The following is a 27,500-nucleotide window of genomic DNA, read 5'->3' as shown; positions in this document are numbered from 1 at the left end:
CGTATATACATAAAAATGTGGACTTCGCATCGGGGCAATCAACGTTGCACAGCTCGCGTATTCGTCACCATTTACAGCGTATGTTTCAACCCACACGCAACTTAGCAGAGGACCCGTCAGAGGGATGGGTCTCATCGGCATCGCGGCGTCGTTAGTCAGGCTACGCTAACATTGCTAATGGGAACAGCGTCTTACAGTTAGCGCTTGATGCACTTCTTCCAAAGTCATCACAGGAGCCAGCAGCATAATTCCCGATTATGAAACAGCTCTTTGATGGGGTAGCTGCATAATAAAAGTGTGCCGTATGGAAAACCGTGTCGAAATGACAGCTTCTCTTAACATTGACGTTATATTTATTGTAAATATTACACAAATGTTCTGTTCTTCTCTGATTTACATATATATATATACATATATATATAGACATATATATAGTGAATAAGCAATATATGTATATTACTTATATTGCTTTCTCTTTATCTATGTATCTATCTATATATATCTATATATATATATACATGTACATATATATATATATACATATACATATATATATATATATATATATATATATATATATATATATATATATATATTAGGGCTGTCAAGCGATTAAAATATTTAATCGTGATTAATCGCATTAATGTCATAGTTAACTTGAATAATCGCGAATCGCGAATAATCGCAAATCTTTTTTCTATGCTAAATATCCCTTGATTTCTTTGTCCCATCAATTGTTCTCATTTTAATGCTCTTATCGACATGGAGAAGTGCATCGGCTTGCCTTGTGCAAATGTTTTTTTATTGATAACAACATTGGCATATACTGATCAAAGCAGGAAGATACAAAAAAAAGCCTATAGTGCAATTAAACGATGAACATACAAACATACTGCCTTGAACATAGCAGTCAGGCTACTGCTTCTTTGTTTTGAGCCAAAGAAAAAAAAACCTTTTTATTTTTTTCAAATATGAATTTGCGTTAATCGCGCGATAAAAAAATTAACGTCGTTAAAATTGGTTTACGTTAACGCCGTTAATAACGTGTTTAACTGACAGCCCTAATATATATATGTATATATATATATATATATATATATATATATATATATATACTGTGTATTTATGTGTATATATATAGATATATGTATAATTTTTTTTACATTCAGGGTAATAGTCAAGATGAATACGGCAGCCTCAGACCAAAAGTGCCCTACAGCGACCTGTCACCAAAGTGCACTGGGCTCACTGTTTATCACGAGGACTCTTCCCCACCGTCAATGAGACTATTTTATTTAACGTTTAAAGTGGATAGGGAGCGGGCCGTGTCCTTGCAAGTGAAAACTATGACTGTGTGTGTCATCTCTTCCACTTCCTCAGCTCACACTCTACTGTGATTTCTATGTCTCCCTGCCTCTCTTTGAAGATGAGTGTGATTTTGTTTGTGTGTGTGTGTATGTGTGTGAGGTCATGCAAGGGCAAGCATGTCTTCTCATTTTATCATTGCTTGTGTATTTGTTGCGATGTGTGTGTATGTGCATAAAATGGTGATATATTTTGTACATGCCCAAGGTGAGTGTGCATGTGTTGACCTGTTTGTGGTTCTTTTTGAACAAGTTTGCGTGTCTGTTTATATTTCTATATTTGTGTATCTGCAGTACTGCATTCGAGTATGCAGTGTGTTCGGGAGAGTGTGTGTTTGTCTATGGTTACGTGTGCGCGTACATGTGTCTGTCTTTTTTTGTGTTTTGTGTGTGCGGGTATTTGTATGTATGTGTGTGTGCGTGAACATGTATATGTATACATTAGTGTGAGTGTCCTTGTGTGTAAGTGTATATGTGTGTGCATGTGTGTTGTGTTTGTGTGTGAGTGTACATGCATATTTATAGATATGTGTGTGAGTGTATGTAAGTTTTAAGTTGGTGAGTGCATGTAAGTGTATAGTGTGTGAGTCTATTTAAGTGTATAGTGTGTGCCTCTACGTAAGTATATAGTGTGTGAGTCTATTTAAGTGGATAGTGTGTGAGTCTATTTAAGTGTAAAGTATTTGAGTGTGTGTAAGTGTAAAGTGTGCAAGTGTATGTACGTGTAAAGTGTGTGAGTCTATTGAAGTGTATAGTTTGCGAGTCTATGTATGTGTGAATGTACTAGAGGTTGAAGTGATGTGGGACCACAGCATGGAGCTGAGACTGCAGCTTCCTGCTGGGGAAGCTGATTGTTTCTGCTCTTTACTGATAAACGGCCTACTCCCCGCTGTCTAATCCCTCAAAGCAACACACACACACACTCCCACAGAAACGCACGCACACAAGCGCACAAAATAAAAGCAAAATTAACATTTTCTGGGGGTAAATTTGGTAGGAAGGAAATACCTTGGGGCTCTTACACAAAAATGCACACACACACACACACACACACACACACACACACACACACACACACACACACACACACTAACACACACATACGCACACCCACAAGAAGTACACAAACAAACACACAAGCAAAAACATACCTACGGACACGCACAAAATCACACACACACACAGACGTACACACCAGCACACACATACGCGTCTAAAAACTCTTAAAACTCTCACTCTCACAAAACACCCACATCTATACACACACAGAGACACGCACACACACACTCACACACACTGAGTCAGTGGGAAAGATAACAGCAGTGGTAATTGCAGATGGAAGCAATTCTGAACAATAATGGAAAAAGATACATAAAAATCACAAGGGTCTTAAGAATAGACTTTACTTTCTCCCCCTGCAAGTTCCTGTATCTGTTGTAAATAACATTATAACGTTTCCCTCTAGGAATCCTATCATGCATGATTCACGTGTGCACACACACAAATAAACACATTGAGAAATGGGAACAAGGGTAACACAGTCCGGCCGGTTTCTTACCGTGGAGTTGAAACGCAAGTGGCAGATGTTGCAGGAGATAATTTGCTTTTTCTTGAGAGGCTGGGGGACACCAAATGTATGGTTGATCACAGCCTTCTGCACAGGGTCCATCTGAAACACAATACACACACACAAACACACAGACACACACACACACACACACACACACACACACACACACACACACACACACACACACACACACACACACACACACACACACACACACACACACACACACACACACGTTGTCACTTTTGCCATTCACACATCTGCACCTATCTAAAACAACTATCTGGGGAAACACACATTCCAAACATGCACAAACAGTTCATGCCTGTGCGTGTGTGTGTCCCTTTAAGTTCCCTTTTGAGTGGCAATCGTGGCAAACTAATTTAATGGTAGAAGTGAATTCGGTTCGGTTTCTCTGATTTGATTCCAGAATGGAAACCCATGGAAACCACCGGGGAGTGAAGAAGCGGTGAATAAAACAAACCGCTGTCTTCTTCCCCTATGAGCACCATACCAGCTCCTGTTGGAAGAGCCAAGCGCATCCATAACTCCAGTATGTACACACAGTCTCCTGTAGCGCCACTGTTAAACAGCCCTCCTACAGACTTATGACCGCAATTCCTATTACTGCAGTCCCATTGTGATTCCAGTAAGCGGGATTGTATGCTAATTATTCATTATACCGCGCAGAGAGGGAGCTGGTTATGGCGGTCGACTGAGGGCAGACATTACGGTACGAATGTTGCTTCAACGTTTAGCAAGGTGTCTGTCTTATGCTGGGTACTCACTAAAGGATAATTAGACTGATTTTGTGCCCGATTACCCCTTCCGACTCTTGATGGTTCTACAAATTTATTTGGCCTGATCATCCTGTGGTCTGGGGTATGTTAAGAGGGCCTTACCTTACCGAAACCACAAATATTCAACATGTTCATATTAAAGATCTGATATCCTGTCGTGTGGAGGGAGCCCGATGACAGCAGTGTATGTAGGAAAGTTGATTGTCACATGGGAAAGATGATAGCAAATTGGGAGCTACGCTGACTTAACGTATAACAAACAATTCAGAGACATCACAACAGAAGCCATAGCGGCAAACGCAAAAGTGTGGTGGTCTTCCAAATTGGAGGAACAGCTTGTACAGTTTAATTGAAAAAAATAAACAATTGCAGTAGCTAGCATAGCTTTTAGGAAGTATAGCTTCCTTCTGAATGTCGTTTTCCCTTCATGTTTGTTGACACTGAAGTCCTAATTTTGACCACGAGAGATTGGCGAGATTTCAATTTTTTTAATACCGGGACTGGGTTGTTGTGGAATGGAATCGGTTAGTGTGTGATGTGACCAAAGCAGTTAAATTAATCTATCGTTAGGTGTGCGGCTTCCCACGTTTTGTGAATTTGAAAAATCGTTTAGTGTGTTCCCAGCTATAGAAAACCAAAGAGACCGGGGTCTCTGGCAGTGTGGTTACAAACAGAGGAAGGAGAACGGGAACAACGTGTAATGTGACCAAGGCGTCTCGGCCATCGCACCTCCCTCATCGCATTCCTTAACGACAGCTCGGATCAGGGCAAGGCGCCGCTCCGGCAGTATCACATACGGACATCGTTTTGGAGGACGTCCCGTCGGGGAGCTGGCAAAGGGCCTATGCAGCGTTTCCCCCCTCCCCCCCCCCCCCCCCTCCCACAGCCTCCCAACCCTCCCACCTCGGCCCTTCTCCAAAGGGCTGTTCTCCTGGGCGATCGCTCAGGGGGTCGGGCGGCCACACTCGGAGCATAACCCGATCCAGAGCAGGTGCCGGCGCCCGGGCCGTCCCAATACGGAGGGTTTGGCTGTCCGGAGGTTCGCCAGGCGCTTCAGTGTTCCTGAGACAATAATGGAGCCGGATCCTTCCTCTCCGAAACCTCAAGTGATGCCACACGCCACCCACTCAACACACCCCACCCCTCTCCACAGCACACACACACACACACACACACATCCAGTCGCGTCGAGCGGCACGCCGGAGGTCCGGGTTTGTTTGGGATGGTGCTAGGCCAGCTGGGACGACGGGGAACGTAAACACACCTGACACCCAAAGGCGCCGCCCTGGAGGTGAGACCTGGGCTCTAGGGCCTTTGGATTCTACACCGCGAGACTCAACGCTGACCTGGAAGCAGACGCCGACCTTTTCCTTTTCACACAAGCCTGGCTCTCACTCTCTCTCTCTCTCTCTCTCCCCCTCTCTCTCCCTCTCTCTCTCACTCTCCCTCCTCCAATACTCAGTCCACCATAGGAGGCTGTGCCGCACACAACTGTGTGTTTCATTTTTTTTCAGGGAGCTGAAGAATGTGCCCATTGTCAGACCGCAGCCATCCTCAACAGGGCCGCTATAAAGGCGGCCATTGTCTGGCCCTCTTCACCGCTTATATACCTGAAGCAGCCGTCCTGCTGTGCACACAGCCTGTCCAGAGCCAGGCAGCCAGGCCTGGGATGGGGTTACAGGGGAGAGAGAGAGACAGAGAGAGAGAGAGAGAGAGAGAGAGAGAGAGAGAGAGAGAGAGAGAGAGAGAGAGAGAGAGAGAGAGAGAGAGAGAGAGGGAGAGAGGGAGAGGGCGGGGTGAGGGAAAGAGAGAGAGAGTTAAGAGGGAGATAATTGGCAATGAAATATAAAAAAGAGAGATTGAGTGAGTTACTCCATCCCGACCACTAGCTTTTTTGTGTTGAAATTATTAAAGAAAAATGTTTTATACAAAGATATATATAAAATGTGTTAAATCTTACTTGTATATCTTTTTTTTCTTTTTGTGCTCAGGCAATGTAAATGTACAAAGTGTAATGAGAGCTTGATTACAAAAAAGACAGAATGGAGAGATGGAGACGGATCAAAAGAGGAGAAGATGGAGAGAAAATTAAAGAGAGCCTGAGTGAGAGATGGCCAGAGAGTGGGAGAGGGACCGAGGGGGAGTGATGGAGACAGAGAGGGTGAAATATAGACTGGGAGAAGGGAGCGAGAGAGAGAGAGAAAGAGAGAGAGAGAGAGAGAGAGAGAGAGAGAGAGAGAGAGAGAGAGAGAGAGAGAGAGAGAGAGAGAGAGAGAGAGAGAGAGAGAGAGAGAGAGAGAGAGAGAGAGAGAGAGAGAAAGAGATCTGAATAATGAGAGAGAGAGAGAGAGAGAGAGAGAGAGAGAGAGAGAGAGAGAGAGAGAGAGAGAGAGAGAGAGAGAGAGAGAGAGGGAAATCCAAGCATAGACCTAGAGAGAGTGAGCGATGGCAGAGTGAGAGTGAGAGAGCATTGAGCTATGTATGTATAAAAGGACAACAGGGAGACTGGAAGCCATTTAGCTGTGGGAGACAGGTGCATTCATCTCCTCAACATGCACACGTCAAGGGCAACGGCAGCCCCATTGAAAAAGGAGTACCTGGGGCCGACTATCGAACGATGGAGTGTGCGATTAATGCACAGACCATGGGTTTGTGCAGGAGGCTAACAAACTCCCACACAATCTGTGGCGATATTGATCGTTCTTTCATTTCCATGCTTCCACGATAGCAAGCAGCGGCCTAACAGACAGTAATGCACCACCACCAGTTATGGACATAGGCACAGTTTGCGGTTTTTCTTGGGGGCTCACTGAACCCCCTAGTGGCCGTGGTCAAAGGGGGAATTCAAATATTATCTATTTTGCTTTAAATACAACAGAACTAATTATGTTATTTAAGGCCTTGTCCTATAATAATAAATTCAAAGGCAATACTAATCGTGAGACCATTTTTGACCATTTGTGATCATTTTCATAAAATATAGATTATTGCTTGATTCTATGGCCATTTCACATGTGCCACCATGCCAGGCAAAGAAGATGAGGTTGCTCTCTTTTTAGCTCTACACCACTGCCTTGAAAGAAGACTTTTTGACATGATCAAATAATGGTTAGACGCTGTTTCTGTGCGAACAAAGCAACAACACCAGCTGCTAGTCCCAGAGAAGAAACATCAGTGTAGCGACTGACTGAGTCAATTCTGCCGGTGAGAATACCACTGCTGTACCAACGTACTACACACAGAAGTCCCTGTCGACTTGGAAGGCAAATCTTTGAATATGTTTGAAAGCAAAGGACCCCATTTCTTGGGACGATCTCAATATCTGTCCCTTCGGACGGACGGACGGACGGACTGACCACGAACATAGAGCTAAGGACTGGTTAGAATAATGCCCTCTGAATGTGCTGTTGCATGGTCGCTAGGAAACCCATGACAGGCAATACTGTGGAATCAACTACCGCTTTCCTTTTCCTCACTCTCTCTCTCCCTTCCTCTCTCTCTTGCACACGCACACACAGATGCATGTAAACAAATCCACCAGCCTACACAAACACAAACAGACATTACCTTCATTCATTGACTTGTCTGTTTTTATTGTGTCTTGTTATATATATATATATATATATATATATATATATATATATATATAAAAACATAGTTTAGGTTTAGATCTCTCTCTCGTTCTCTCTATTTCTCTATTCCGCTCTCTTTTGCTCTCTCTTGCGCTCCTTCTCTCTCTGTCTCGCTGTCTCGCTCTCTCCCTTACTCTCTGTTTCAAAGGTGTTATGTGTTTTCTGGCTGGAGTGTGATGGCTTATGTTTCATTTACAGAAAAAAGGACTTGAGATAGCTTTACAGAGAGCGAGTGTGAAGCCAAACACACCATGACACTATGGCGCTCACAAACACACACGATGGTGTACACAAACACAAACACACACACACACACACATGACACATGCACAAACTAACACACGCATATATACACAAACACATTGAAGCATGCACACTCACACATACACACGCATTGAAGAATGCACAGACATACACACACACTGTGTAAGATTGATCAAAGAATCATACAGGCTCGCCCTCTCATTCTCTCTCACACACACACACACAAACGCACAAGGCATACACACACTCCAACAATGGAGGAGTTCTGCTGTGTGAGTAAGTAAAGGATCAAAGGAAATCTTTTCATTCCAGACGCTAAGCAAAGGAGCCAGGTAGCTTTTTTGCTGAAACCATGCAGTTTATTCAACAAAAAGAGAAGAAAGTATGATATTCAAATGGCGGCTTGGAAGATCAGAGAGCAGGAGACTGGCTGTGCTGGGAGCCTGACCTCAGTAACCAGATATAACGATCATACATATGGGGAGAATATGGCATAGAAGTGATTCAGGATGAATAAAACTAAAGACAAACTCAACATCCATTTCTACAAAATACACCTTACAGGACAGCTACAGTTTAATAATAAAATTAATGATGAGTTTTTTTTAGTAGATGAGGTTTCAGAACATACAATTTCAATTTAACACAGATTTAAATATCAAACATTTTAAAAACAAGATGATTTCGATTTATGATGTATATCTTAATATACGTTCACATTCCTCGTTGGTTCTGAGACTGGGGCCACACCTCAGTGCTCGGCGGTCGGACTGACTCACTGTGTTGAAGTTGGGGAAGAGGCTGAGGGGCGACGAGCCGTTGAGTCTGAACGGCAGGAAGTGCTTTAGGTCCAGCTGTGGCTGCAGGGCCCGCCCCGGGACGGGCAGGGAGGCCAGGAGAGGGCTGGCCTGGGCCGTGGTACCTGGGTGAGAGAGGGACGACAGGGACATTCATTTAAGCTTCGGTACGTTGACAATGCACACAGACTATCAAGGTCACGGTCATCATCCAGGTGCGGGTTTAAACATGGTAACTATTGGGTTCACATGGTCACCAAGGAAAACTCGTTTGGGGAATCGACAGGCACTCAAAATCCGAAGATAACATTAGACGTTGTTATCTTTAGACGTAGCGGTGGTAGTGAAGGTGTTGACGATGTTCCAGGAGGTGGAGGGAGAGGTGGTGTTAATGCTTGTGGGGGGGGCTGGATGTCGTCCTGGAGTTGGTGCGTAAAGTGGAGCCAGCGTCGGCGGTGCTATGCGGTAGAGGTGGTCAGGGTGGGGGTTCTGATGGGGAGCGACGGGGCAGAGGTCAGACAGAGCAGGTGCAGGGTGGCTCAGTGAGCAGGGGCTGGAGCGGGCGGAGCTTAACTCTGATCAATCTATATCACTGTAAAAAGAAAGCCTATAAACTCTATCTGTCTAGAAATAACTCGTTTCGTGCACCTGTCAGGGGGTGGAGGTGTGTCTATGTGTGTGTGTCTGCTGAGGTGTGGCAATTCCGGGGAATAATAATAAAATAAGGTACAGTTTGTGTGTGTGTGCGTGTGTGTGTGTGTGTGTGTGTGTGTGTGTGTGTGTGTGTGTGTGTGTGTGTGTGTGTGTGTGTGTGTGTGTGTGTGTGTGTGTGTGTGTGTGTGGGTGCATAACCAGACTCACTGGTAACCCCGCTGAGCACCCCATCAACCCTACCACAAAGATAATCCTTCACAATGCACACCTGGCCCTCCTGCACCCCCCCCACCCCCCCCCCCCCCCCCCCCCCCACACACACACACACACACACACACACAGTCACAAAGGCACACATACATTCACAGGCACCCACACACATCATTTAATTTTAGATTTATTGGCTGAGAGACGAGTGGCTGTGTGAAAGGAAGATGTGAGATATCGGATTTCAAATGGACCGGGGGGATGAAAAGATTTCTAATTTTCTGCCTGGCTGAGTGTCAGAGGGGCCGTGGTGGTCCATAGTACACCCCCTCCCCTCCCTTTACCAGGATCAATCATCAGTGTCATCTCCGGGTCGCCATGACCACCCCAACGTTACCCTTGACTTAGAGATTGTCTTAACAACAAAAAACGTCATAATGCACACACACATTTACACACATGCAACCCCCCCACGCAGAAAACAAACTGTACATGTGTAAGAATTTAAGCGTTGTCGTCAGACACTCCTAGCATGCATCTGGCAGCAGAGGACAACTTGCACTTTGGCTATACAAGAAACGACAAAAATCTTGATTACCTGTATTGTCACCCAGCTATCATGCTACAAATCTCAGGCAACTGCAGACTCGATGCAACAGCCCTTGCTGTGTATATAATAGAGGGAAAGTGAAATAGAATTGTATCGATCACGGAAGATCCCCCTGAAGGCGTGTGCGGTGGATAAAAGAACATAAGACATGCCAGGAACACCGGCAACAGGGGGGGAGGATGTGGAAGGGTGAGGTGGCGAGAGCCATCGCTACCAAGAATGGCTTGTTTACTGGATACTGGTTGGGACGGATGCGCTTCAATCATGTATTTGAATATATGATAATAATATCAATTGTATGTTATATTATACCATATATATTATTATAACATCTATATATAAAAAATATATAATGACATGTATACAGGGCTCACACTGAAGCATTTAAAATTCAAATGTCAGCGAGTTCACATTGCCTATTTTTTTGGTGTAATTATTCTTTTCAATAATAACATAATAGAGGTTACGGAGTGGAGGAGTAAAGTAAAGGAATTAAATTGGTTGAAATGTTGGGGTTAAAAAAGGATCACCTCAATTTAAATTGGCTCAATTCATGCAAGTTATAAATTAAATTAAATGTACCTGCCAATGTGACTAAATAACAAACAATTAATCATTCTAACCATTAGTATAAGCTGTGTGTTATACACAGCGTTACTCAGTGGTGTCTTTTCTCAATATAGCTAAACTGGCATTCGTCACAACCGGTGTGTCTGTTTTCCGCTGTAGCACGGGGCCCCATGGGGCCAGAGACAGAGAGGGGGCCCCGGGCTCCAGACATGTGCTAAACACTGCTGGGCCTCCACCCCGCGTGGGCCAGCCACTGCTGTCTGACACCCAGAGAGACGCAGCGCAGACTGGGCACAGCCCACACGTGGGCCGCATACATTCAGCACCCAGGTCTCTCTCTTATCTCTCTCTGTCGCTCTCTATTTGTCTCTCTGTCTCTCTTTCTCTGGCCCTTTCCCATTTCCGCTCTCTCCATCTTTGCCGCTATGGCTCTCTCCCATTTCCGCTCTCCCTCTGTCTTTGTCTCTCTGTCACTTTCTCTTTCTTTCTTCTCACAGCCTCATATAATCTCTCTCTCGCTCTCTTTCTTTGTATCATAAGCATGAATTGTGCATTTCCACCCAAACGCACGCACGCACACACACACACACACACACACACACACACACACACACACACACACACACACACACACACACACACACACACACACAAACACACACACACACACACACACACACACACAAACACACACACACACCCCTGTTACATACACACACATGCACACACACGGAACAACAAATGAACAGCTTTTACAATCCATTCATAATGCATTGTGTTATGAATCTACTCTATAAGCACGCGGGCTGAAGTGTGGCGGAGAGGAGAGGAATCCTGGGCAGTTATCAGCTGATCCAGCTTACGCACCTTTTCCAGGGCTCCCCAGGCAGCTTATTAACTCTGCTGCTGGGGCTGTTTGTCTCGCTGGGCGATAAGGCTACCAAGTCAACACACCCTGAACACCACGGCCAGCCACCGCAAGATGGAGGAGGAGGAGGAGGAGGAGGAGGAGGAAGAGGGGGAGATGGATGAGGTGATGGAAGAAGAAGGAGCAGGAGGGGAGTGATGTGAGAATCGTGTGTGTCTGTGTGTGTGTGTGTGTGTGTGTGTGTGTGTGAGTGATAGACGGATATCACACACATGTACGCACCAGCAACCACAAGGGAGGAGGAGGAGGATGAGGAAGAGGATGATGAGGAGGAGGAGGAAGAGAGGAGTTGAGGGCTTGTGAGAATAGTATGTATGTGTGCGTGTGTGTGCGCGCGTGCGGGATATCTATCTATCACACACATGTGTGCAATCCCATGCATACACACATACCTGCCTACGTGACTGTGAAGACAAACAGCCCCCAGATGACATAGAGTGAATGCTTACAAGCACATCAACACACATTTGCACATCATACACGCATGGACATGCCTGACACATAAGAAGCATATCAAAACAACTAAACTGGGTGTTAGGTAGGTCTAGAGTTTCTTATATGAACCTGTTTAACCCTTTCAAACTGTATATGTTTGTATAACTTATTCTGTGTGTGTGTGTGGGTGGGTGTTTAGATGAGTTCAAGGGGAACGGATGGCGCATTTCACCCTGAAGCAATGAATAACCTCTTTCTATCAGAAAAACTCATATTCCGCCCAGTGAGCTGTGTGCATTTGTGTGTATGTGTGTATGTGTGTGTGTATGTGTGTGTGTGTGTGTGTGTGCGTGCGCCCGGCTTCATATGTACCGACAGTCTTTTTGTGGTTGTTTCCTCAAACCAAACTAGACGTGTCTGCCTCAGATTCCTTCATGCGTCACTTGGAACCTCAAGGTCCAGACAACCAATGGAAGCTGAGGCGAAAGGCCTGAAAACAAAATGGCCTCCCTTCCCCTCCCTTCACCTCCTCCTCCTCCGCTTCCTGTCTCCCAGACGACTTTGCCAACAGAGACGGCCGTGTACGGCGGTATGTCCTCGGGCTCCTTTCCACCTCCAACAAACACAACATTTCCTCACCATCATGACTCACTGATGCCGGTTACACAACCACCCGGTCACATCCCATAGACTCAGCCATGTGTGTTCTTGTGTGTGTGTGTGTGTGTGTCGTGTGTGTGTGTGTGTGTGTGTGTGTGTGTGTGTGTGTGTGTGTGTGTGTGTGTGTGTGTGTGCGTTGTGCACATGTGTTCGATTAGACATAAGCCATATTACTCTTTTTGTATTTATTTTTAACGTTCACTCAACTGAAAGGCAGATTTCAGTTGGCCTAAACAAATACTGCATCCCCCCCTCTTACTTTGCCTCTTTTTTGTCTTGCGGTTGAAGCAGCCGCTGCTTAAGACTTACCGTAATTCCCCTTGTCAGTGCTCCCGGTCCCCTCTTATACTGTTTGTGACAAATTACCTCGTTCACTTTTAAATTATAGACCACCGCGCCCCCTCCCCCACCACCCCGCACCCCAACACACACACACAATCCCCCCCCCCCCCCCCCCCCCCCCAAGCCGCTTCCTCCATTGTTCAGCTTTGATTCTAGCAAACCAAAAAAAATAACACAGAAATACCCTCTGAAGCAGAAGAAGAGAAGAAAAGGCAGAGACGAGGTTGTTGATGTGGGGGAGGAAGAGAAAAGAGAGGGAAAGAAGCCTGGTCTATTTCTGGTCCTGTGTAATTTCCAGGAGTGGTTGGTAGAGCATGGCAGGCTTCTGGGGAGGTTGACTTGGGTCCTGAGGGTTTCTGCCCTTTCGCTTGCCAACGACGTTCATGTCTACAACACAATGTTGTTGTTGCACACCGTCGCTCCTGCGCTAACTGTTCATTCCTGGGGCTCCAGTGTACCAAACCCCTGCTAAGGTTTTGTTTGTTCCTACCTGGTCCATCCAAAATCTCACAGGTAAAATCATAATCGAAGAAAGAACAATGTTTACTGTCTGTCTTCCTTTGTAAGATAGCATGCGTTTGGCAAGAGGACCCTTGAGGGATTTTGTTTGAATGCCTTGAAGCAGCACAAAGAGAAATAGCTTGTGTTTGCGTGTGTGTGTGTGCGTGCATGTGTCATGCGTGCGTGTGTGTGGAGAGTATGTATGGGCATCAGCTTTTCTACGTGAGGACCCTAACAAGGGCTTTAGATTTTAAATGTGTAGCCAATCTATTTTTTGTCAAAAAAAAGGAGCAAATGCCTGGTTGATGGATGTATTGCAGAGCAAGCGGAAAATATCTAATAGCTCAAAAATGGCAAGCCAAGGTAAATAGGACAGCTGACATGGGCGCTCCAATCTAAGACTAAAATAGATCAGAATCTTCCTGCTGCTAATGTACGTTTGCTGTTTACATGGCCAAACATAACCACATTAACATTTTACTTAAAATAAAAAATAAATCTTTTAAATCATGAATGTATTTATCTATCCATTTCTTAAGCTTATACCCTGCCCTCAATATATCAGTGTAAATACCAAACGTAGGACTAAATACAAAAACAGAAACCCACTCAACAGAGTTCATTGCTGGCTTGTCGTTGTATGTAACCGATGTCTTCCATCTGCATGTTGCCACTCAAGAGACTAATAGACCGATTAAAAAAAAGATGTATAATGTGTTCAGTCAATCCACAAGACAGATGACAACCAAATCTGTTTTGGGGATCGGTTGAGAGCCCTGCTGGCTGGCAAAGTGTGGTTGGTTTCAGCCCATGTTTTGGAGGGGGTGTTCTGCGGTCCCTTCACAGCCGCTCCTAGGCGGCCGCTCAGCGTCACCGTTTGCGGCGTGAGGCAGTCCTCCCACGTCCGTCTTTTGATGTCATTAGCCTGCTGTGATAATGACTGATCTGCAATGGCTGCAGAGGTCGCCAGGGTCCTGGACCGGGACCAAAGCACTTCAAGGCCGGGCCTCAAACACAACGGGGTCATGTGGTGTTTCTCATGGGTCGTGGTGGATTTGAAAGAGTACATAAAAAATGATATTTAAATAATATTACTGAAAACGCAATAAATGTCTGTTTGATTGTGTCTGCATAACCTCTGTGGTCATGTGCACTAAATGTGCACACAGATATGTTTACTCATGGTGCATCTGGCACGCGGCTTTATCTGACCTCCCGAACCGCTGATCCGGCACACACACACACACACACACACACACACACACACACACACACACACACACACACACACACACATACACACACGTGCATGCAAACACACAAACACATACACACACAAACACAAACACACACACACACACGTGCATGCAAACACACAAACACAGACACGGACAAACACACGCACACACACACACAAACACACACACACACACACACTGCGGCCTCACAATACACCATAGGCTGATGGGACCAGATTTGACATGCAGCATGAAATACCGAAGAGCTTCAAAATCTCTCTCCAAAAATATGAACGCTGGATTTATTTTATAATAGGAAATACAACATACAACAACAGAAGCCCTTGAACAGGAGTAACTAATAATCATGGGTAAATACTATTTACATTTGGCCAAAAAGAATTATAATTCTGCTCAGAGCTATATTTAAAATCTCTCAGTCCTTGAAGGTCTATTTTGGAAAATAATAAAAACAGTATCATCATCCATACTTGGTGTTTGAGAATTGTCCCCAGAGAAGGTGATATTGGTTGAGAGAGAGAGAGAGGAAGAGAGAGCGAGAGAGAGCGAGAGAGAGCTAGAGAGAGAGAGAGAGAGAGAGCGGGGAAGGTATTGTCTGGAGGCAGAGGTAAAGCAGAATAGAAGGCATTCAGAGACCAAAGCGGGCCTAACAGCCTATTATATCTGGCTTGATCCGACCGCACGAGGGGGTACTTTAATGGGAATCATTACAGCATGGACACAACATTAGCCGCTATCAGTTCTAATTAAAGGCCGCTACCTCTGCCTTACAACTGTAGCGATTTTCTGCAAATCTGAGTTTAAAAAAGGGGTAGGATTTGATTAGCAGCAACAGTACCCTGAGATAATGAAGCAACTTAAATGACCCCCACCCAACTCCCCAACAGTTTCCTATACAAGCCGTGGTGGTCACAATTAGACATGGCTTTGTTTTGAATCGAAACTCATCACGGCTCATTGTAGAGTATATGAACCGAATGCATAGACTCAGCCTTTCTGGGAAGTAGGTAATCGGGTTGGATTTTGCTCGACTTCATCCTCGCTGAGGGCCCAGAGAAAAATTATGAATAAATGTAATAAATCTATTTCTATTTAATAAAATTCCCTCCGTCTCTCCGACTCACCATGCGTATGTGCATTCGGAGAATATTCTTTCTGGGTCAGTTCAGAGTGTTGCGTGGGCTGCACCACCCTGTGTGTACCGGAGTGTGTGAGTTGATGACTACGAATCCCACATGTGACGGTTTTCATTTTTGCTCTGACGGCGCAAGAGGCAAGCTATGGGCGAGATACGGTAGATGCAGCAAATATATATGTATATATAAGGCCGTTCGGAGCGGGGTACACGCACAAGCCGTCCGTCTCTGATGACAGTTGCAGTTCGCCTTGTTATGTATGTACACACCGCTGCATTCTACCCATCGCTCCCCCCGTCAGGGTCTCTGTCAGACCCCTGATGATGGAGAGAGAGAGAGAGAGAGAGAGAGAGAGAGAGAGAGAGAGAGAGAGTGAGAGAGAGAGAGAGAGAGAGAGAGAGAGAGAGAGAGAGAGAGAGAGAGAGGGAGAGAGAGAGAGAGAGAGAGAGAGAGAGAGAGAGAGTGTGAGAGAGAGAGAGAGAGAGAGAGAGAGAGAGAGAGAGGGAGAGAGAGAGAGAGAGAGAGAGCGAGAGAGAGAGAGAGAGAGAGAGATAGGAAGAAAGAAAAAGGACACATATTGCTGCAATGTCATGAGAAACAGACATGACATGTAAGGGATTGCGTATTGTGTCGACATCCGGTGAGCTGTTGTCCCTCCGACTACGGAAACGCCACATGTGATCTATTACTTTGTGTGAGCTGTTAGATATAGAATCAACTGATTGAGAGTGCTGGTGAAAGAAAAAGAGAGTCAAGATGAGGTAATCAGTCCCTAGTCACACGGCGGCGGCTGGCGAAGGAGCCTCTCCTGGCAGATCCCTTCACAGTGACTAGGCGTTGGCCAGGGTTCCGTCCAACACAATCAAGCGTTTGTCTCTCTCCTCCTTCTTCCTTCTCTTTGGAAATGATAGGTGAGAGGCACGCTCCACGCAGTCTGATTGCACAGGTGACTAACAGCACGGTCCGACATGCATGCAGAAATACACCTGTCTTTAGAAGAGAGAGGGAGAGGGGGAAAGAGGGACGGAGAGATACAGAGCGAGAGAGAGAGAAAGAGAGAGAGAGCGAGAGCCATCTATGCATGCCACTTGGTGTCATCACATGGCTCTCCATTAACAGAATGAACAATGATGGAAACAGGCCAGGAAAAGGATTGAGTGGCATGGGATTAGCACTGGGAAAATGTGAAATATTCGACTTTGGCTTACGATAGTACACAGGGCCATTACCCGTCCTCTCCAATAAAGCCACTGAAAAACAAGGGGACAAGAGTGGATTTGGGGGAAGATCAGAGCTCACCTAGTCCGTCACTGTGTGGACAAAAGCTGTGCAGCTAAATCAGAAGCCGATGAATAAAATATAAACTGACACAGCAGGTTACATAAAATCAATACGCAAGGCCGCTGGCCTCAGCAGCACCAGTTACCTTATCACAAAAGGCGCCTACGTGCCTTCAATTATGATATAGGCTTCAGAGATTGATAAACCACAAGGGTAAGGCGAAAAAAGTCAATTCAGTTGTCGGTGTTGGAATAGGGCCCGGAAAAAGGGCAATATATTTGTAATATACGATCTAACGATCTAACCATATATAATAAAATATTTATAATATGTGTTCAACATATATCATGTATTAAATGTAGAAATATATTGTTCTAATTAAACAGGGCTATATCATGTAATAAATAAATCCATACAAACATGAACCCCCCCAAAAAGGTTTTCTTCAACTGGATAATTTAACCTCTGACCCCCAGAATCAACAATTTCAGAAGCGGGGTTCTCGTCGGAGGAAGTACCGTGTTGCCAGGGCCAGCAGGCCGAGACGACACAACGTTCGCCCCCCTCCTCTATAATGAGTTCTGTCAGCCGCCATAACCCCCCCCCCCCCAAACCTGAGAAGAGCCAAGGCCCATCTGTCAAGCAGAGACCATCAGCCCCCAGCCATCCACGAACAAATTGCTCAGCCCTCACTGCGACCCCCCCAAACCCCCCCCCCCCCCCCCCCCCCCCCCCCACACACACACACACACACACACACACACTCCCTGCTGTCTCCAGCACTCCCCACTACCCTTCAACACTCCCCGATACACTCACACACACACACACACACACACACACATACACACACTCTGCATGAGGCCACGCGAGACAGCCGGGGCACAGGGTGGGGGGGGGAGTCTGGGACAGATAGATAGATGGAGGGAGAGGACAGAGGTTGCTTGTAGTCGTACGCAGGGAGCTGGCGTACCACGTCTCTCTATGCAGATCACCGTTTGAGAGCTCTGCATCCAGTACCGTGACGGCGTGATCAAACATAAAAAAGACTGTGTGTGTGTGTGTGTGTGTGTGCGTGTGCGTGTGCGTGTGCGTGTGCGTGTGTGCGTGTGTGTGTGTGGGAGTGTGGGCACTTTCTGTCAAGGCCCGAGGGTTGGAATCTTTAATAAGTAGCCTGAACTTTTTTTCCCTCATTGGCCTCCCATTGGCTTTGAAAGATAGCGACATCTGTCGTGCTGGCGCCTCAGGTTATTCCTAAATTAGCCGCGACAATATGGGGGTAAAGTTTTGAAGACCCTTAAAAATGATCAGAGGGCAGGGTAGAACACATTGAACACATCCGTCTGTGGCCATAACCTAGATTTAATTTTTTCCCCCCGCCCTTTGCCATTCGCTGTTACCGGGGGTAACCCGACTTATTTGGGATATTACTGCACCTGAGCACCTTAACCAGTGGAGGGAGGGATGGGGTGAGTGTTGGCAGCGGAGGGGAGGGGAGGGGAGGGGAGGGGAAGCAAGCTGACAAAGTGTGGTGCAACGTTGCTACATTTGCTACACCCCTGAACAAAAAGTACTCAGAAATCACTGACCAGAACAATGTGTTTGTGTGTTCCTCTAAAAAATTGCATCGTCATTTCCTACTCACCGTTACAATTCCCAGCTCAAATCACACATTGTCGTGATGATGTGAATTTCCGTTCTGTCTTTGGGCAGAAGCTGCTCTTATTGGATATGTCAATAGATTAATGACTGTGCGTTGCCCTTTTACCCTTTACTACAGTGAACAGGTGTGACCTCATTATCAGATAAAGAAGGAGGTCAGCTTCAAAAGGCAGCGGAGAACCGATTAAACAATTAGGACTACAATACATACATTTAGGCTAAGTAAAATATGATGAATGTCAAATATCCATATATAGTATAGTAAAGATTACTTTAGAAATATGGGGGAGAGCAATGTGTTGTATTGAAGAGGTATTTGACCTGATACAGACCAGGTGAAAATGTTAATAACATCCATAAATATCAAGTTTACAGAGCGCCAGAGTTGCTAACTTTGATTGCTAATTATAATCTGATTAGCATGGTGGGCTAGCAGCCCGGGTTGGCTCGCACGAGAAGAGGATCAGCTGTGGAGGAGAATAAGTGAGCGACAAAATTCGCCTGATCATTTGATCTGCAGAACTGGCAGGATCAGAGTCGCCGACATCCCAGATCCATCGCATAGAACGCAGACATAATCCAAACCATTATGATAACACACAGGAGACTGGAAAAATAAGTTCCTTTTGATCTGTGCACGCAGTAAACATTTAAAATTAACATCTCCTTAATTTCCTCTGACGATGTCAGCTGCGTAAGAACAGCGGAGGTGAGGACGTTACACCGGATGATTTATTTAAATAGAAGACCATATCCACAGTGCATTCTAGCATGAGAATTTTCCTGCTTATTTATACAAGCACAATGCCCTCCCATTGGCTCACCGAGGAGATGAAACACATTGTAATCAAATTAATTGTTATGCAAAATAACTCTTCTTAGCTACCTAGTTTTCCCAATGACCCACTAGCTAGCATTCACCTGCTGGTAGCCTCGATTCCAGCTGTGTCCCTTTCAACCACCAAGACTTTTAATTCCTTGCTCTGTCGTGCTCATAGTGGTTTTCATGTCCTTTGTTTTCGACTTTTCTTTTAACACATCTCATTTAAATTCCACTCCTGGGTGTATGCGGCGATCCAATTAAAACGCCCAAACGAAAATTCTTGCTGCTGCTAAGACTGCTGAGAAACAAGCAATGCATTTGTGTTCTGTTTAAAGACTTCACTGTAGGCTCAGAGTTGGATGTGTTTGGCAGATATCGTTTATTGGAAATCAGATGTCTGCAAAGTTGGAACACAACAAGAGAGGGACATAATGCAGATGTTAGGGTGTATTGAGTATAAAATGCAAAGGCAGCACTCAGAAGCCACCAGCTGTGAGTTTCCTCACAGTGGTGATTAGGGACCCTAATCCCCATTGTTACACCCTCATTTAGGGTGTAATGGTTCCCTCAAAAAATTGTTACAGCAGGGGTGAAACACACAATTTGTGCCAGTTCGAGACGGATTGAAATACGATGGAGAATTTTCTGCAGATTTTGGAGTCTACGCCATATAAATGATATCAACAGTGATATACTTTATATGAGCGGAAGTTATAGATTTTATTATGCACACAACCACTAACATTGACGCAGAGAGAGTAAGCAGTTAGTCCATCGATCCCCGAACCTTATTATCAAGTAGGTCTTGGAAAACTGGGATTCCGTTTGGACAAATGTGAGGTCGGTGATAAATCAGCGACCACAAAGCACATTACTTATACTAGCAGGAGAATATTAAACGCGTTGAGCCATTTATCGCAAAACCTTCCAAATACTATTTAGTCCACAGGCTAAATAAATCTAAACAACAAATAACTAACAGCCTTCAGTCAAGAATATTCAACCAACTCAGATCGATACAAGGAAATCACCAAAGACTTGGAAGGGTTTAAGATTTACAGCCATATCCCGAAGCTGAAGACATGTTATTAAAATACATGGTTAAGATTCATTTATGATTTTAGAAAACGATTCCCACTAGTATCGTTTTTTTTAATAATAAATGATTTGGTGCAATCAATCACTGCTCTGGCCTTGGGAAATGAATGAGGTACTTTGACCAACCTGAATGGTAATTGTTTCAAATCAGCCTCATACTTTAACGTCATTCGAAGAATAATTGCTGGTGAGGGGTGAGATTAATCTACAAACGCACATCTGGGGGACATAATTCACCCGCTTTCAGAGAAATACCTTGCGGTTTCATTATGTAGGTATGATTTTCTTCAGCTCGTTACAGTGTATACCATTAAACGAAGGTGAAAGGACGCCTGGCTAAATGGTTGGTAGAAGCCGAAAAGCAGGCTTGTGTATGCTTCATATACGTACATACGTGCGTGAAAACCACAGTGAATATTCAAATGCATACTGAATGCGTATACAAAGGGCTGGCTAACTGCTTCTATGGTAACTGAATGAAACGAAAGCAGATGTCAGACATAGGCGTTCCACCTGTCACTGTAATGTGTCTAATGTATGCATCCCTTTCCAAGAAATCGAGCGTAATATTTGTTGTGCTCATTTAAAACGGTGATAAAAAAAACACGACACTTACGAAGAGCCTACGGCCCGACATTTCTCTTTTTTTCATGCCCCTTTTCTATTTTGGTTCCAACTGATATTTGTGTGTGTGTGTATGTGTGTGTGAGAGAGTGAGCGAGTGACTGAGCAAACAAGTTTAAGAACGCTAGAGAAAGTGAGATAGAGAGAGAGAGAGAGAGAAAGAGAGCGAGAGAGAGAGAAAGAGAGCGAGAGAGAGAGAGAGAGAGAGAGAGAGAGAGAGAGAGAGAGAGAGAGAGCGCAAGAGAGAGAGAGAGAGAGAGAGAGAGGGAGAGAGAGAGAGGGAGGGAGAGAGAGAGAGAGAGAGAGAGAGAGAGAGAGAGAGAGAGAGAGAGAGAGAGAGAGAGAGAGAGCGCAAGAGAGAGAGAGAGAGAGAGAGAGAGAGAGAGAGAGAGAGAGAGAGAGAGAGAGAGAGAGAGAGAGTATTTATGATTTTATCACATCCAAGTTTTACCACCTGCTATTAAAAAGGGAAATGGAGGGGAGTCATCCTCTGCCAAGCAGCAGGCCTCTCGGAGCTGCATCAGCTGACAATCAGCCTCTGAATGATGAGCGATTCGGAGGGACCGAGAGCACGGAGGCAGTCCATGCATCAGTCATCTCTGAGGGGAAACAGCTGCGAGAACAGGAACCTTTAGGGACGAGGGTTTTTTTTAAGCAAGGAGCCATCGCAGCCTCTTTGTTGCCGTCTTTCCTTCCTCTTCTTCACTCAAGAGTGCCGGTGCAGTGATGTCTCTTCCACAAGACGACAACAAAACAGCCGGAAAAAGAAACACGGCATCGTTTACCGAGCGACCGCAGCAGTGACGGAGAACAAAAAGCGATTGCCTTGACAACCTAACAGCTGTTATGGCCTTTTGTCTTCTGTATATGTCTCACAAACATAATGGTGGGTTTGAAAAACCAATCCGCAAGTCACCATCCACGGCAGCGTTGAACCCCCATCTTCCGTGCTCCAGCCTCAGCTGAATGGCTCTGTCGCTGGGGCTGGATGCAGAGTGGCGGGGGGACTGTGGTAGATAAGGATTCTTATCACAGCCTCAGCAGGTGTTGTGAGTGTGTGTTAAAACCCCTCTGTTCCCCCCCCTCCGTCCCCCCCGTCCCTGTCCCCTGTCCCTCATGCCACTACGGGCCAGCTGCAAGACTTCAGTAGTCGGGGAGTGGAGAGAGGAGCCCATGGAGGCATGGGCTGAGAGGGCTTGGGGTTAAATGGAGGGGGAGAGGCAGAAAGTGGGGGTCTAGGGGAGGCTGATGCATCACTGGACCGGTAGGGGTCCCCGTGGCCGCCGGTGGTGTGCGGGCTGATTGCGAGTCCTGCTCCCCAGGAAAGCAGGGGCGGAATGGAGGGAGTTGATACAAAAAAAAATACGAAATTGCTCCTCCAAAGCAAGTGAGCAGCCCTGGTCTGTTATCCTCCACCCAGCCCCTCAGCGTGCTCCGCGTGTCCGTGCGTATCGCTCGCACGTGCAACAGCGCGATCTAGCTCCAGGTCAGCTCACCACAGCAATACTCTCTCTTTGGAGATAAGGGGAGTGAGTGTATGGGGAGGGGAAGGAGACGGGGGAGGGAGAGGGTATATGGATCGGGAATGGGAGAGGAGGGCACCGGGAAGGAGAGGGGAGACAGAGTTCACAACTGTGGCATTGAAATGTGACTTGTGCACTTTGTTGTGTATTTTTTTTTTTGCATTCAGAAGACACTTTGTTGAGATGTATTCGGCATCTCGGAGATGAAGGCATTATGCGCCGATGCAAATCCACCCCAAAAACCTGCTGTCCTTGTAATGTGCTCTGTTGTTTTTTCTGAACTGCACTTTATTTGTAGTTATTCCAATTTTGATTGTATGCTTTTACAGTACTCAGCCCTACTTTGTCAGTCACTTTGGATAACAGTGTCTACTCAATCACACAACTGTATGCGATGTAAATGTTAGAAAGGGAATTGTTTTCCGCTCGGAATGTCCCAGGATCAACCCTTTCAGTGCTGTGTATAGTCCTAATCCAGTATGCTTCCTGCATTCCGGCTTTCCGACTTACAGCCCACCGTCCACTGAGGTCAGAGTGCTTCATTGTCCTCGTTAGCAGGAGTCCAATAGAAGGGGAGCGTGTGCATCCTTGGGAGGAGCCTTTGCTAATCTAGGAAGGGGGTAGCATCGGTGTGGGCCGCTGGGTGGACGCTGTGTGGGGGGGCATCAGCTGTTGCAGTCGTGCCACGCGCCTGAATTATTCATTTCCTGTTTACAGAGGGTGACAGGTGCATGACCTCAGCGGCCCGGGGCTGGGGCACCTGAGAGGACGGTGACAGGATGGGGAAGCTGGGGAGAGGAGAGAGAGGGAGAGGGGAGGGCAAGGGAGCCTCAGCGGGACAGGAAGGAGGACGAAGGAGGAGGAGGAGGAGGAGGAGGAGAGGGGAGAGGAATACAACTCCTGGTCTACTCTCTCTGTTGGCCGGAAGCTTCACGATCAACAGCCAGAATCACTTTCAATTCTCCACGACGGTGAGCTCCACAGCTTTACATTGGCCGTGAACCAAAGGGGTAAATACAAAGTGGAGTGGAGGGGATGGAAAAAAAAAAAATGCAGCAGTATACTTAAAGCAAAATCAATTTAGGTTTTAAAGCAGCGCATTTCACTGTATTGATTGCTTCGATGTGTGTCTCAGTAAGCCAGCAGATCAGTCAACACAGCCAGCCATCCCCATCCTCCCAAACACATATACGCTGGAAAAATGACTCAATAATATACGGTGATTGGTTGTGTTCTGGTAATTGGTTTTACAAGGGCACCGGATTGCATTTCATCAGACGTATATAGTGTGCACTCCAAGAAGACCCAACGGTCTGAACTAATGGAAAGTTCAGTGACCAAACCCAATACAATAATGATTATAAAACAAGTTTGTCCGACTGTCTCGGCCAGCTGAAATATAATAAACTTCTTTTGAAATATGCTTCTCGCTTAAGACAGCCTTGCACAGGCGAGAGAAGCGAGACACAAACACGGGAAGGGAACTCAGCCAAGTCTGTGCTGTATATCCACTGAGTGGCATTCATTGTAACCTTTCCCTGACTTTTAATAACTGGCAGCGAAAAAGTGCAGCAACGCAGATCAGTGTGGCTTAGCGGGAAGAGCTAAGCATCGCAAGCACATCTCCCTCCACCTTCGCTTTTCCTCGACGAACGCTAGGAGGACAGGCCCTGTGAAGCGGAGCGCAAATCCACTTCTGCTGCTCTGACTGGGAGTGTCTTTGGTGTTCAGGCAGTCCGAACTCTGATCAGTGTAAGGGGGAGACAAAAGAGACACGGAAGCAAGGAGGTGAGAGCCGGTTAAACAAAGAGTAGAGGCAAGGTCGACAAGAGATGGATAGGCTAACGTGGGTAGAGACATGCGGGAAGGAGAGTTATATGTCTGACGTCCATATACACGTTTCTTTGCGACAACACAGAGCCCCCCCCTGTCTGGTGTGTTTAGCGCAACACGGTCAGAATACCAAACTGAGTCACAGGAATCCAATCATGGTCACTCAACCTGAACAACAGCCCATACCAGTAGAATCAGCCTCCTGTTTGAACACTATTCATGTGGACATCTACATGCATGACTGAACACGAGCACGTGACACGCACACACACACACACACACACACACACACACACACACACACACACACACACACACACACACACACACACACACACACACACACACACACACACACACACACACACACACACACACACTCCACTGCTGTACCAACATACAACAAAAACAACAACAAAGGGACATTATTGAGAAAATGATGCATGATTTTCACCTTCAAGAAACAGACAGATACTTTCTCGCCTCCGGCCAACAAAACCACAAACCAAAAGAAACGTTGAATTGATATAGTGTGCTGTCCCCTCTGCTCTCCTGCCGGGAGTGGACACACCTCCCTGAGACAGCACTTACAAATGGTCTTTCTCTACAACCTCTTCTTTTCCACTTCTTATGTGTGTGTGTGTGTGTGTGTGTGTGTGTGTGTGTGTGTGTGTGTGTGTGTGTGTGTGTGTGTGTGTGTGTGTGTGTGTGTGTGTGTGTGTGTGTGTGTGTGTGTGTGTGTGTGTGTGTCTGGCCACTGACCACAACACCCCCTCAAAGACAGATTAATCCCAACTGAAAACCACTAAGAGTACTCTGGAACATCAATGCATACTACTTACCAGGAGAGAATATAGGGGGAGACAATGCAGCAAGAAAACCAGGGGAGGGAGGTCTGGGGAAGGGTCTGTGATGGATAAATGTCCCTCGGCACTGACCATGCAACGCACACGAACTAGATCGGTACTCTGTGTGTGCTCTGGGTTTAATAGGCTTCAAGCCCGTCCGCCCGTGTCCCATCTGTTGCAAGGAGTCAGACTTTGGGTGTTTGAGGAAACTTGACCAATTTTTTTAAAAAGGTTGATCGCTGTACCTTGACGACCAAAATGTAGTGATGTTTGTTTACTCCTGTGTTGGTATTTCCCTTGACTTGGATTTTTGATATCACTTCAATTTATCATTCAATATACAGAATGGGACGAATTTAACAAAACAATAGGGTTGTCAATTAAATCAAGAAATTGCTTTAAGTGAAGTGACCACCATTCAGATCACTGATTCATTGGGCAGAGATTGTGGGTACCGGTCAACCAGAATCTGCTTCAAATTCATAATCATACATCTTGGTTTGTCGCAGGTTTCCCAACAGACACCCATGACAACTCAAAGCACATCTTCCTGGAGATAGATCAATGAGTGTTTACCCACAGGGGATCTATCACTGTGGTTTGTTGATTTAGTATTGATCAGCTGTCTGCCCATTCTTGTTGAAACATGAGGTAACGTAATAGCCAGAGTGTTCGCCTGTGATTAGAACAGCTATTTTTATGTTATTGCTGTGAATTCCCGGGATTTAGAGAAAAATGAAAACATACTTCCCGTCAGTGGATGTCATTGAATCCCTGTAACTAAACCTACTGGTCCGGTGAGCCCACATTGTATACCAGTGCTTCAGTGTTTCAATCGTAAACAATGGCATTATACACCTCCACTTGTTTATGGTGTATGTTGTTCAGACTTTGATGGCCGTTGTGTTTCAAAAGCCCTAACAGGATTAGATCTTTACAGAGCATCCGTGACCTTTGACCAGCCGATAATACAATAATGACAATCTGACCAGCCCATGGCCTGGAAGCTGACTCTCTCCCAGGCAGTCCCAGTCATTCCCAGTCAGTCCAAACAGAATTGATTGGGCTATAATCTGGTTTAAACAGGAGGGCTCAGTGCGAACGAAAGACAACTCCAGAGAACACAACCAATCACAAGGTCAGGAACATCATAGCAGGCAACAATTGCTGCTTACTGTATCAACCTTTATGTTAATTGATTGGACAAGGGAGTAAGGAAACTAGGGAGAGAGAGCTGCAGAGAGAGCTACCAAACCAAGGTTAAGTGATGTATGATTTTGATTGTCATAGTGGAGGCAAGGGTTAGGGGTTGATTGGGTTGATTGGGTATAAGGAGTTTGTAGGGACAGGGGGGTGTGGGGGGTTTCCAAGGCGACCAAATCGGACTGTTTCCATGGAACTAACACGCTGACCAACTATCACAAAACTCACACCCCCTTTTCCCTGACATGCCAACACGTCTCAAGAACAGAGTACCGCAAATAGTACCACCACACAATAACATCATTATTACACGGCCCCTGCCAGTCACACGCATACACACATGCAAACACCCCCAATCACAAAGGCCTGCTTAAATCAGCCCACCTGACTACCGAACATAGACGCGAACAAACGTACCCTAATGACACAAGTGGGGGTTGATGAGCTGGGTGAATGGCTGTGATGGTAATAAGGACGCAAATGTCTGATTTGATTGGGATAATGAGCTAAGGAGTTTTCTTTTACAGGTGAGAATGTGGCAGGGAAGGGTACATACACACGCACAAAACCTTCCCTCATTAGTAAGCAAATTAATTCTCGCCCCCCCCCCCCCCCCTTCTGTTGGCAACCGCTTTGACAATTCCCTGCAAAATGTCTACTCCCCACCCATGGGAGTTGGTTTAAAAGCCTCACGGGAGGAATAGGTCCTTCAATCGTTCACAGAGAGGGCCAAGCTAGCCCATCGGACGCAAGTTAATGCGTTGAGTCAGTGTCTCCCCGGGAGCAAACACACCTCGGCAGAGGAGGTTAGCGTTGTTTGGGGGACACCAAAGGGTGTTTTCACAGCACTCATTTCAATTCAAACGCAGTAGAGGA

At 45.8% G+C, this 27,500-nt stretch overlaps 1 protein-coding gene across 3 annotated transcripts in view; it reads right to left on the bottom strand.

Annotated features, from left to right (window-relative positions):
* znf385c (zinc finger protein 385C) overlaps positions 1 to 27,500 on the bottom strand; it is a 130,839-nt gene that overhangs the window by 17,153 nt on the left and 86,186 nt on the right. For 2 of the 3 annotated variants that reach the window (XM_030347631.1, XM_030347642.1), the window contains 2 exons: positions 8,410 to 8,552; positions 2,923 to 3,033 (listed from right to left, as the gene is read on the bottom strand). In XM_030347631.1, coding sequence (XP_030203491.1) covers positions 2,923 to 3,033; positions 8,410 to 8,552 — 254 coding nt within the window. Of the gene's footprint in view, positions 1 to 2,922; positions 3,034 to 5,344; positions 5,399 to 8,409; positions 8,553 to 27,500 lie in introns of all 3 variants that reach the window. The other variant, XM_030347623.1, reaches the window with a different exon arrangement.

The sequence above is a fragment of the Gadus morhua genome, chromosome 2 (genome assembly GCF_902167405.1).
Source record: "Gadus morhua chromosome 2, gadMor3.0, whole genome shotgun sequence".
Taxonomy (NCBI): domain Eukaryota; kingdom Metazoa; phylum Chordata; class Actinopteri; order Gadiformes; family Gadidae; genus Gadus; species Gadus morhua.
This window is presented reverse-complemented; position numbering and strand designations above follow the sequence as displayed.